At 37.6% G+C, this 11,420-nt stretch overlaps 3 protein-coding genes across 3 annotated transcripts; all 3 read right to left on the bottom strand.

Annotated features, from left to right (window-relative positions):
• Window positions 1-2,395: 2,395 nt before the first annotated feature.
• LOC103437795 (uncharacterized) lies at window positions 2,396-5,171 on the bottom strand. The gene is made up of 5 exons (XM_008376297.4): window positions 4,591-5,171; window positions 4,370-4,503; window positions 3,083-3,230; window positions 2,886-2,992; window positions 2,396-2,794 (listed from the first exon to the last, which is right to left on the bottom strand). The coding sequence occupies exons 1-5, from the start codon at window positions 4,844-4,846 to the stop codon at window positions 2,753-2,755; spliced, it is 687 nt and encodes a 228-aa protein (XP_008374519.3). The 5' UTR covers window positions 4,847-5,171; the 3' UTR covers window positions 2,396-2,752.
• A 4,437-nt stretch (window positions 5,172-9,608) lies between these two features.
• LOC103437794 ((-)-isopiperitenol/(-)-carveol dehydrogenase, mitochondrial-like) lies at window positions 9,609-11,079 on the bottom strand. The gene has a single exon (XM_008376295.4). It carries the CDS (start codon window positions 10,584-10,586, stop codon window positions 9,777-9,779), a length of 810 nt encoding a protein of 269 aa, XP_008374517.3. The 5' UTR covers window positions 10,587-11,079; the 3' UTR covers window positions 9,609-9,776.
• On the bottom strand, window positions 10,957-11,286 carry LOC139196933 ((+)-cis,cis-nepetalactol synthase NEPS3-like). The gene has a single exon (XM_070823293.1). The coding sequence runs from the start codon at window positions 11,284-11,286 to the stop codon at window positions 10,957-10,959; it is 330 nt and encodes a 109-aa protein (XP_070679394.1).
• Between the last annotated feature and the right edge of the window lie 134 nt (window positions 11,287-11,420).

Raw genomic sequence — 11,420 nt, 5'->3', positions numbered from 1 at the left:
ACTTTCCGATTTCGTACACGTCTGTTTACTTGGGACAAATCCATGGGATTAACCAAGAGGTTTCATACACATTTTTTTTTTAATGGCAAATTTTTCCTAGGGCTTTGGAGTATTCTCATCTTTTAATTTAAAGCTTGTGTTTGATAGAAAACTAATAGAAAATCAAAAGGTTTGTACCTCAAAGTCATCTCATTAAATTATACAAATTAAAATGCATCACTTTATGCATGCAAAATTTGTAGGCTATAATATTTATTAATTAATGAAATTCTCTTTATTAACTAAAAGAGAATGAAAAGATGGGAGCGTTTTTACTCACCACCATAAACTATGATGTATGCTTACCATACACATAATTAATTGACACGTGTCATTTTACTTAATCTTAGTTATTTTTTTCAAAATTGAAAAACTAACATTTAATGTGAAAATTAACAAGAGTTAAGTAAAATGACACGTATAAATTGAGACATTAATTTGTAAAATTAGTGTGAATTCACAATGGAAGTAAGGTAATCATTTCATCAAAAATCGTCTGCTACGCAATTAAACAAAATGATAGTTACGCGAATTACATAACTAACCTAAAAAATTAAACTTCGCTCATATTGTATAGACTAAATTAAAATATTGCTCGATTATAAAACACCATCTAAAGTTAAAAGTGTTATCTCATTAACTCCATCCCGAATTCACAGTTTCATACACATATATGGGGCCGTCTATTTTTTTTTCAAAAAATGCACCATAAGCATATTTGGAGGTAAAGATTTTCTCACTTTTTGTTTTTTTTTTATTTTTTGAGGTAAAGATTTTCTCACTTTTTGTTTTTATTTTATTTTTTGAGGTAAAGATTTTCTCACTTTTTACATCCCATATCTTACGGCACTTACAAGATGACCCATATATAGCATGCCAAGTGTCCGTCCTTCTCGAATGTCGAGGCACTTTATTTGGAGATTTTTCACAGAGACCATCACAACCCTAGCTGCTAGGGTTTCGACGTGTGTTGTCCACGTGTACAGCTGCGATGCCCGGATCTCGTCGATTACATCACGATCGAAGACACCGTCCCCACCCCTCCCCCCGGGGAATCTTCCAGCTCGTTGGGCCACCACCCGACGTCGACGCCTTCCGCAAGATCGACGGCTCTGATTGGATGATGATCAGGTCAAAAGTTAGGCGGGCCCCACCACATGCTGTATTCAAACAGTTTATTAATGCAATTTTTAGTAATAAAGCTTAGGCCACAGGTAAGCATGGAGTGGAAGTGGGCCCGGTGGGGCCCAGAAAGCGGAGGGTATGCCGGTGGGAGAGCGAGTGGACGCATCTGTCCAGGTACCACGGTCTCCCATCAGTCTTATGTCACCACGTGTAGGGTTGCTTTCTATGGGCCCATGGCCCAGGGCCCATTTCTTCTTCTCCCTCCTCCTTATTTTATCTTCACGATCCTTTGCCTTTGTTTTTATTTTTGTTTCTTCTTCATGGTCGACAAAGTTTGTCATTTGGATTTAGTAAATTTGTTTGGCATATAGATTGACCGGACAGAATCAACTTGGAATATCACTTTTTAAATTCTACGAATCCAACAATCTGAACTATTCAAATTGAATCTGACGATCATCATTAACTTATTGTGTTAGTTCACCTCACACAAATTAAGGGCACATATATCTTTTTCACATAAATTAAGGGTTAGAAGTTCCTGATCTTTAGGCTCCGGACAGTAAGGTTTGGAGAAGATCCAAATGCATAGATTGACAAAGGAGAGCTATAAAGCTAGGGAGGGTTTTGATCCATTTTTGCGCTTTCGCTTACCCAATCTTACACGTGCATATAGAATGCTGCAAAAAGTTGTAATCGATGAAAGTTTTTCGACCATTTTTATCATGTTTTAATTAAGTTCATGGTTTTTCAACATGAATTTTATTAAATATTAGGAGTGAATTTAATTCTTAACAAACAATTTTTTAACCCGTGTCAAATTGTATATAATTTGATAATTGTTGTGAATAGATTTATTAATTAGAAATGTGTTTGTGCAAACGTAAAGAAGAATCCCAATACGATTTTGAGATCAAATCGTCATAGGTTTGTATTACTTGCAAGGAAAGAAAATCCATCATGATTAGTATATACATAGGACAGGACTAAAAGGTAAGTACACAATTCTGATACACCTAACCCCTTCTGTCTTTACCGTCCCCTCTCTCTCACCCATTTTTATGCTTCGGAAAATTGGAAGTTGTTTGGCCTTTGTATATAATTAGATGATGATAGTTCTTCCTGCTATCCTCCATTTTTTACCCCACAAGTCAGTGATTCTGTTTGGGCAGAATTCTTTTGCGGTGCAAGAAAAAGCTCATGAAGTTATAAGCCACCAACAAAATAAATATACTGTCAAGGAGTCATGGACCATGGCATATAGATATTTTCTCACATCAATTCAAGAACCAAGAACCATCAATGCACTACTTTTAAAAATTAGGACCACATCTCGGCGACAACAATTTTAGATCACATTTCACAACCAAAATCTTCAGCAACAAGCTCCTTGGACTTTATTTCACGTGTACGTTGGCAGATCCGGCGCTAGTCGAACCCAAGACTTGCTGACCTTTAGTTATACCCAAGCTTTCCTTTTTCATTTCTATAGTATTGGTGCATTTCCTCCAATATTGAACTTGAGATGAATGAATGTATGATGTATCTAACTATTTGAGTACCAAAGCATGTGTTTGCTTCCAGATGATCAAAATTTGAAGTTGTCCTTCAAGTATAACACTATCTCTTGCTGCAGAAACATTGAGATAAAGAGTGAGATCGGCCATTGCATACTAGAAGTACTGAAATGTGTTTAGGGTTTAGTATACAACAGTACTTACAATCAAGCAAAGAAGAAGGCATCCGGCGGCGCCGGGGAACAAAGCATACCAAAAACTCAGGTTATGGAACTTAGCTCCATCAATGAAGAGTATAGGCAAGCTTGCAGCTGCAAATTGAACAGAGAATGAGTTGTGCAACTGATTTTAGTAGCAAAAAAAAGAGAATAATGAAAAAGATAGCAGGAAGGAGGGATTACCAGGTGGATGTGTGGAACGTGTGCAAATCATGAAAGCAACGGATGCAGCTAGGGCAAAGCTTCTAGCAGGCCATCCAGGGCCAAATGTGAAAAATGCAAGCACCCCAATGGCTGCACAACCTATTTGTGCCATGAACATATTGTACTTCTGCCAAAATCACATGGGAGAATTAATGTGTTATTTCAATACACTATGCTTTTAATTATCTTAAATTGAAATGACCCCCCGTTTTACGAATAGCAAATTTGTTTAACCGTCAAATCTAAGTCGAGCACTTCTAACTCTATTGATAATTTTTCAATCAAGATGCACTTAAGTTCGACTATTTCATATTGCACTCTAATATATGTTTAACCCTTTATTTGACCTATGCATATAGGTATTTTCACATACTAAACGACTAAGCAGAGAGAAGAAGAGGTATTTGAACAGAGGATATCAGATAAAGTTAATTACTTGAGCTACAAGTTTCTTTACGAGAGTTGTAAAGTTTGGCAAACTCATATACAAAAAATGTACGACTAATTGACATTTCCCCATTTACTTTTCAACATTTTCCTAAATGAGAGTCCAAATGTGACCAATACTCATATCAAAGTTTGGATCAAAATAAGGCCCAATTTGAAGAAAATCTGGGCTTATTGTTGCTACCTTCCATTTCCATCACATGAGGTCCATTACAAGTGGAGTTGTGCCAATTGTATACATGGACACGTGTCTATCATTGACTCACTACTCAAACAAGGTGGTCTACTTTTTTTTTTTTTTTTTTTGTTCAAATAAACAAGTTAGTCTACTCAAAGGAGAACAAAAGTTTGGAAAAAAAAAAGAGAACAAAAGCAACTTATGGCTAACTTTTCTTCAAAACTTTTTCGCTCTTTCGGTGATACAAGAAAATTTTATTAATATGAAGAAAAAGAAGCTATACATGATTAGACGAGATATAAATCTTATTCCTCATCAAAATAATATATTATAAAAGAACAAAAAACACTTGTAAAAGAACAAAACCCAGGCAACTTATGGCTCACATTCACCAAATAGATTATAAAAGAACAAAAAGCACTTGTGGATAACTTAAGAAAGAAATTTGTATTTATGTCGCATGCTACAATAACATTTCATAAGTTACGTGATGGGTGTTAGAAGGCTCAACAATATAATTTTAATTTTATTATATTATTATACAAGTCACGTGATGAGTTCTATATAATCATATATATATCATCAGTTATATGCAACAATATCTCCTAATTTAAATTCAGAAAGTAGAACAAATTAAATACCCGAGCACCAGGAGCAGAAGGAGTGGCAAAGAGGACTGCAGAAACAGCTCCTAATGGTGCAATTGTCATTGAAATTCCTTTTGGTGCTAATATCTGATCCATCCTTCCCAATAACGCCATTGCTGCAAAAGCCCCTATTTTTCACCAAATGATCATCATTAATGCAGCTAAACACATGATTAATTGGTGTTATTATTTCTAATCTCTATGATTGTAATTACCTGCAGAAGGCCAGATAATATCACTGAGAGAAGGAGCAGCCGAACCCTTCTCAGGCCTCCAACTGTCCCAAAGTGGTGAAGCCAAATTGCTTGAAGCCACAATCCCATAATATTGATTTCTTCTTTTGATGTTTACTATGCTTCTGCTGTTGACATGTTCTAAACCAAAAAGTGCTTTTGCGGGAGGGGTAAAAGTGCTTTTGGGATGAAGAAGATGGTGATGAAAACTAGAAGCCCTCATCAGCTGCATGCCCATTATTTCTATTGGATGTTTCTTTCTCTTCAATTGCTGCAGATGGAGATGGAGATGGAGATGGATATGAATATGATTTTAATTTAGGAAGATGAAAAGGTCAGAGAGGCAAAGAGAGACAGAGAGATTTATATGTAACCGTTGGGAGTTGAGAAAATCAGATTTGCCAATTAACTGGTCTTTTGGTGGAGTCGAAAGGCCATTGGCTGTTGGGCAATTTGCCACACAACTGACAACTCCATATCTACAGATAACATTTCTAAGAAGAAGAAAAATTATAGATAATTTTATCAGCCACTTAAAGAAAATGTGAAACCATTCTTTCTTTTATAAAAAAATAGTCGTTATTGGCACTTTAGAGCATCTTAGATGTCGAATCTTAAATATGAAATTTAAATTTAACAGCTTATATGATACTTTGATATATGTAAACTTTTGCTTTTCATATGATATACATCAAATTAAACTGTAATTTTATTCCACTAAATTATTATGATAATGTTTTAAAACAAAAATTAATAAAATACATTTAATAATCAATTAAAAAGAGGTTTGAAGTTGTTGTCAATTTTGGTAGCAAGGATGATGACTGTCAATCCATGTAATGCCACATCAGATTTGAACTTTTTGTTGAAAAACATTGATGCTACTTGCTGTCTTTTTTTACTGTTAGTGCTGATTAGACATTTTGATATCTATTTTGGAATGCTCTTAAAATAAGAAAAGTAAAAATAAAAACTTAGCACAAAGATGCACTTCAATCTCTTAAAAACCTCTTGCACTGTTCCAATTCCTTCATCCTTGATTGTAATTAATCAATAAATTACTTGTAACTCAATTAGTTAACAACATGTTTCCTTGTACTTGAGATCCACTGTTAGTGCTGAAGAGGATTACCACTAGACCGTAATACTAAGTGGTCGGATAAACTTATTTTAATATTGTAGTTTAATTCAATTAACCAATAAAGTAAAAGAACAATGTGACAGCCCGTCCCGAGAAACAATTATCGTTGATGTGAAAAGACTAAAATGCCCTTAGGCGTTGAGATGTGTTGTGTGTGGCATGCTATTAGAAGTGGACTAATAGGTTTAATTCCTAAGTTTTTTGACCCAAATGGAGGTTAGAGAATTGTTTGTTTTGATTGGTGACTTTTGGACCACACACACTACACCTCACTTTCTCTCTCTCATCCTCCCGTACTCTCTCCCTCTCGGACACACTCTCTCTCTCTGCAATTGTACGGATCACACCCCAAAAACCAACCATTTCTCACAGATCAAACTTGCAGTGACCATATCTGAGATCCTTGAAGGTCAACGAATTCAACCATGTCATTTTTGACCTTGAAACCATAGGAAAACCTTAGACCCGAGAGGTCCGTCGAGGTACAGTACCACCGAAGTGATTTTCAAGGTTTCAAGCCATATCAAGACTCCTAAAGGTATATTATCTCCCTCCTAAGTGTTTTGGATGAGTTTTGGCTAAGTGTAGACGTAAGGAAACCATGGAAATCGAACCTCCGAAGGTGGCACTGTTCACCAACTTTTAAACCGTGAGTTTCTTTAATTTTCAGAACCATAGCAAGCTTAAGGACCTTCCCACAATGCTCAGAGTACATTGTTGGTGAAAATTAGACGTCGGAAAGCCCAGGTTCGAGGAGTTGCAGAGGTCACCGGATTTTCGAGCTTGCTCCGACGTGATCTCGTGGAATTTGAAGCTTCAAATAGGTATAACGTGGTCCTATGAACCCTAAGCTTCATTTTGGTGGTATTTTAGTAGGAAATGGTTGAAAAACGAGTAAGAATAATATGTTTAAAGATTTTTCCAATTTCTGGCGACGGCGACGGTCGACGGAGTCTGAGGTTGAAGACGACGGAATATTTCATCAATTCTGACGCCGTCAGTTAAAAATAACATAATATGTTAGGCTTTAACGGAATATTCCCTAACGGCGGTTAGTGAATCCGTCAGGTTTGGCCACGCGTAGGGCCGTGCCTCCGCCGACGCGTGGCGGCACGTGGACGGTCGGAAAATTATTTTTAAAATATGGAGATGTTCGTGAGGTTGTGTAGATCACGTTGGTATATTCAAACACCCCATTTGAGCATTGTGTGATAAGTTATTACCTATTGTTGGTTATGTGCGTTAAATAATGTTTATTTGGTTATTACGCATATAAGTGAGGCCTATCCTGAGGACGAGCGCCATCAATCGAGTCTCGGGGGTTACAACCCTTCGACTTATCTATGAATGGGCAGTTATTTTCAGTATATATATATACTTGACGTTTTTCCCAGAAAACGTATTTAAAGGAAATGTGATTTAAATGCCATGCTATGCCTATATTTTATTTTGGTATATGCATTATCATAATTATGCATATCGTTGCATGGTGCTGTGGAGGCCCAGGTAAGCGTAGGTGATTTATGTTTGGGTTATGTGAATTGTCAATGATGCGATATGTGATTGAATAATGTTGAGCTCATAAAATTGCACTTAGGGTGATTGTGATTTAGCCAGAGATATGACACATGTCTGTTTATTATGTCACCTCCCGCACTATATGCTCGCATTGGATCCAATTTAGGTGCACAGTCTTGTCATACAGACCTTATTTATGGTTCCAACTCGTAATTGACTAGCGATTTATCGCCCAACTATTATGTGAGAGTAGTATCGAGCATGATTATATTACACCCATTATTGTCGTACAAACCTTTTTATTGTGTTCCGACTCTTGTGCAGTATGTTGCCGTATAGGTCATTGTAGTGACTCCGGCTAGAGTGACTTTTGAGCTATGAATTTAGCCGTACAGACTACCACAGGGGTTCCGGCTAATATGTTATATTTCTATGAAATTATTCTTACCTGAATTGCTTACTCTGTTATATATGGGCATGGCATACATACAAATATGAATCTTGATTTATTGAACATGATTTGAGATATATACATAATTATGTAATCTATTTCTGGGAAAGTATCTATATACTTGTTTTACGGCGAGGGGTTAGTATATTCAAAGGAAAATAAGGTTTTCGTGTAAATGTGTTTTACTAACCCAACTTTGTTTTTCGCCCCTCCAGGTTTTAGGTAGCAGAGTTTGGTGGCTATGAGGAATCCAACGGTGTTCTGACAGAATCCGAAAAAGTAGGATTCACCTTCGGGTGTTGTATCTTAGTAATTGTCCTACTTGACTGCAACTAGACTTTCTTATTACTCTGAAAGTATATTTATACACTTAGACTCCCACTAACATCCTTTCTTAACTGGGATTGTTAGTTGCTTGGTTTTAAATTGTTCGTTTTTCCTTACTCTTTATCGCTTCCGCTTTGCACACAAGGCTACGTCACGCTCGCGTGTCGGTTAACATGTCTCGACTTCGGTCGGGGTGTGTCAAACAAACTTAAAAATAATAAACTATTGAGAGGGCTAAAAAATAGTCCATTCGGTTGGAGATGGTATATAAATATGGTATGACACTGTTCATTTAAAAATAATTTCTTGCAGGGCTGTAACTCTAGACGAGGCTAAACATAACCCCTTTGAATAGAGATGGCCGTAATGCTATGCCCCTTGCCACTGGTTCCCTTGTCAGTACAAGTTGTAGAAAATTTAGATGATACATCAAATGCTCCATTATAAAATAAGAATTAATGCTATGGAAACCAAATTTGCAAACCAAATGACATGTCACTAATAAGAAATAAGCACGTTAATCAATAATTAAGTAATAATACAATCATCAACAGCTACATCATTTGATTTGCAAAATTTGATTTTAGATTTTGGTTTTCCTAGCATTACCCATAATATAATATATAAGGTTTATTAACTTAGATTGGGTATCTAACTTAAATAACTTTCAAGACCTTGTTTAGATAAATTACACATAAAAATTAAAAAGAAATATTGAGTAATCAATCTATGGGTTAATTTTATAGGAGTACAAAACCTTGTTTCAAGCAATCAAACAAAAAGAATAAGACCATCTCCAATAAAAATGACCAAAGGTCTAAAAGTAAAACAATAATTCGATTTACTCAAAAAAACTAGTCTCCAATAGAGAGCTAGGCTATAAATATTGGAGCCTACCTGGCCAAATAATAGCCAAAAGGCCATCCGGCTGGCTAACTCCAGCCACCCCTCCAGCCCGTTTCATGGGCCCAGCTGCCAGGTTTTGTTAATGCTTCAAATCCAACGGTTGGATTTCAAAGCATCCAATTAAGCTAAACTGCAAGCAAGTATTTAATTAGCTAAACTGAAAGCAACACAAATTCGTGATTAATTAGCTACGTATGTCTTTCTTAATTTCTTCATATCACCAGGACCCTCATCAAATAATCCCAATTATTAATTTACTATCTTAAGACTGTGGTTGCTGCTTAATCAATGGGTTAATGGGTATTATTATCTCAAGAACCCACTTTCTGAGTAATTGAGTATGATTCCATATGAAGAGCAAATTAATCTCAACCAAAGTTTCAAATCAGGGTTTCCGATCTACTTTGTCCATTCAAATTAAGTTGGGTAAATATATCTTAACTTCGAGAATATTTAATAAAATATGTCACAATACCAAATAAATTTGAAAAGTTCAAAAAACATTACAAACTTAAAATGTTGTCGTGGCACTTAAAATCATGCCCAGATAACCTTATTTGAATAGGGTAGTTTAATTCAATTAACCAATACAAGTTAAGAATAAATTTAAAAATAATAAATTATTGAAAGATTATGTTTAGTCATTTCCGTTGAAGATTGTATATGAATATGGTCTGATATTGTTTATTTAAAAATACTTTCTTACAGAGCTATTATTCTGGAACTATGTTTAATACTTTTAGTTGAAGATGGCATAATGGCCAACCAAATGCAAACAACATGCTCATAATTCCATAATATTCTTTTGGAGATGAATCTTGAGTTTTATGTCTTAACTCCACCATCTACAGCCAAATTATGGGCAGTGACAAATTCAGAGTCATCCGAAGCCAAGAAAAGGGCGGCGTCCGCCACACTCTCCGCCGACAGCACCTTCCCTGCGGCTTTCAACCTAAAGCGCGGCTCGAACAACTTTCCAGCATCCTCAGCCTCCACCTTGTAAAATGAGCATAGTAATGGCGTCACCACCGGTCCCGGTGAGACACAGTTGACGCGTATCCCGTACGCGCCCAGTTGCAGACTCGCCGACCTCATCAACCCCAACACCGCATGCTTCGACATCGTGTAGTCCGTGAAGAACGGCCCCCCTACACTCGCTGCCACGCTCGCCGTGCACACGATGCTCCCTCTCACACCCCCCTCCACCATGGCCTTCGCCGCATGCTTCACACACGCTGCCATCCCGCGGACGTTGACTGCCATGAGCTTGTCGTAGTTGGAGAGGTCGAAGTCCATCACGATCTGCTTTGACGCGCTGCCAATGCCGGCGTTGCTGAACATCACATCGAGGCGGCCGTAGATCTTGACTGTGGATTCTATCAAGATTTTGACCTGGTTCTCGTCGGTCACGTCGCAGTGGATGTAAGTGGAGCGGTCAGGACCGATCGATGCGGCTACGTTTTGGCCTTTGTCGTCCTGGACATCAGCGATAACCACAGCACGTGCGCCATGCAAGGCAAATTTCCGTGCGGTTGCTTCACCGATGCCACTGGCTCCACCAGTGACGACTGCGACCTTTCCTTGAAGCTTTTTTACGGTTTGGCAGACTGAGCCAGTGTCGACTGGATCCGCCATTTTCTTTGGGCAAGGTTAAGCAAATAATTAGGTTAAGCTGGTAAGTCAGCTACTTCCCTTAACCCTAAACGGGAGTTGGCAACATCATTAATAGGCTTTGTAAGAAAAGATCTCCTAATCATGAGAGATTTGTCAACGTGAACGGAACACAAACTACATAACATGATATGTCATTAATAAGAAATAACCACATTAATCAATAGTTAATTGATAATCTAATTATCAACAATCATAATATTTAATATGTAAATTTGATTTAAAATTTTGATCTCCGAACATTATCTTATCATTTGGTTTTCAAAACCAAATTTTAAACAAAATGACATGAAAAATGATGATTGAAGAGGTCAAAGTCCATTAAGGTCTGCTGTCACGCGCTGCAAATGCTGGCGTTGCTGAACATCACATCGAGGCGGCCGTAGATCTTGACAGTGGATTCTATCAAGCTCCTGACCTGGTCCTCGTCGGTCACGTCGCAGTGGATGTTAGTGGAGCGGTCATGATCGATTGATGCGGCTACGTTTTGGCCCTTGTCGTCCTGGAAATCCGTGGTAACCACGGTACGTGGGCCATGCAAGGCAAATTTCCGTGCGGTGGCTTCACGGATGCCACTGGCGCCACCAGTGACGACTGCGACCTTTCCTTGAAGGTTTTTGAAGGTTTGGCTGACTGAGACTCTGTCGCCTTTGGGGTCCGCCATTTTCTTTTGTCAAGGTTAAGCTAATAATTAGGTTAAGCTGCTAACTCGGCTCCTTCAATTAAACCTAAACGGGAGTTGGCAGAATCATTAATATAGCTTTGTTAAAAAATACCTCTTAACCACGACACATTTTT

The sequence above is a fragment of the Malus domestica genome, chromosome 06 (assembly GCF_042453785.1).
Source record: "Malus domestica chromosome 06, GDT2T_hap1".
Classification (NCBI taxonomy): Eukaryota; Viridiplantae; Streptophyta; class Magnoliopsida; order Rosales; family Rosaceae; genus Malus; species Malus domestica.
This window is presented reverse-complemented; position numbering and strand designations above follow the sequence as displayed.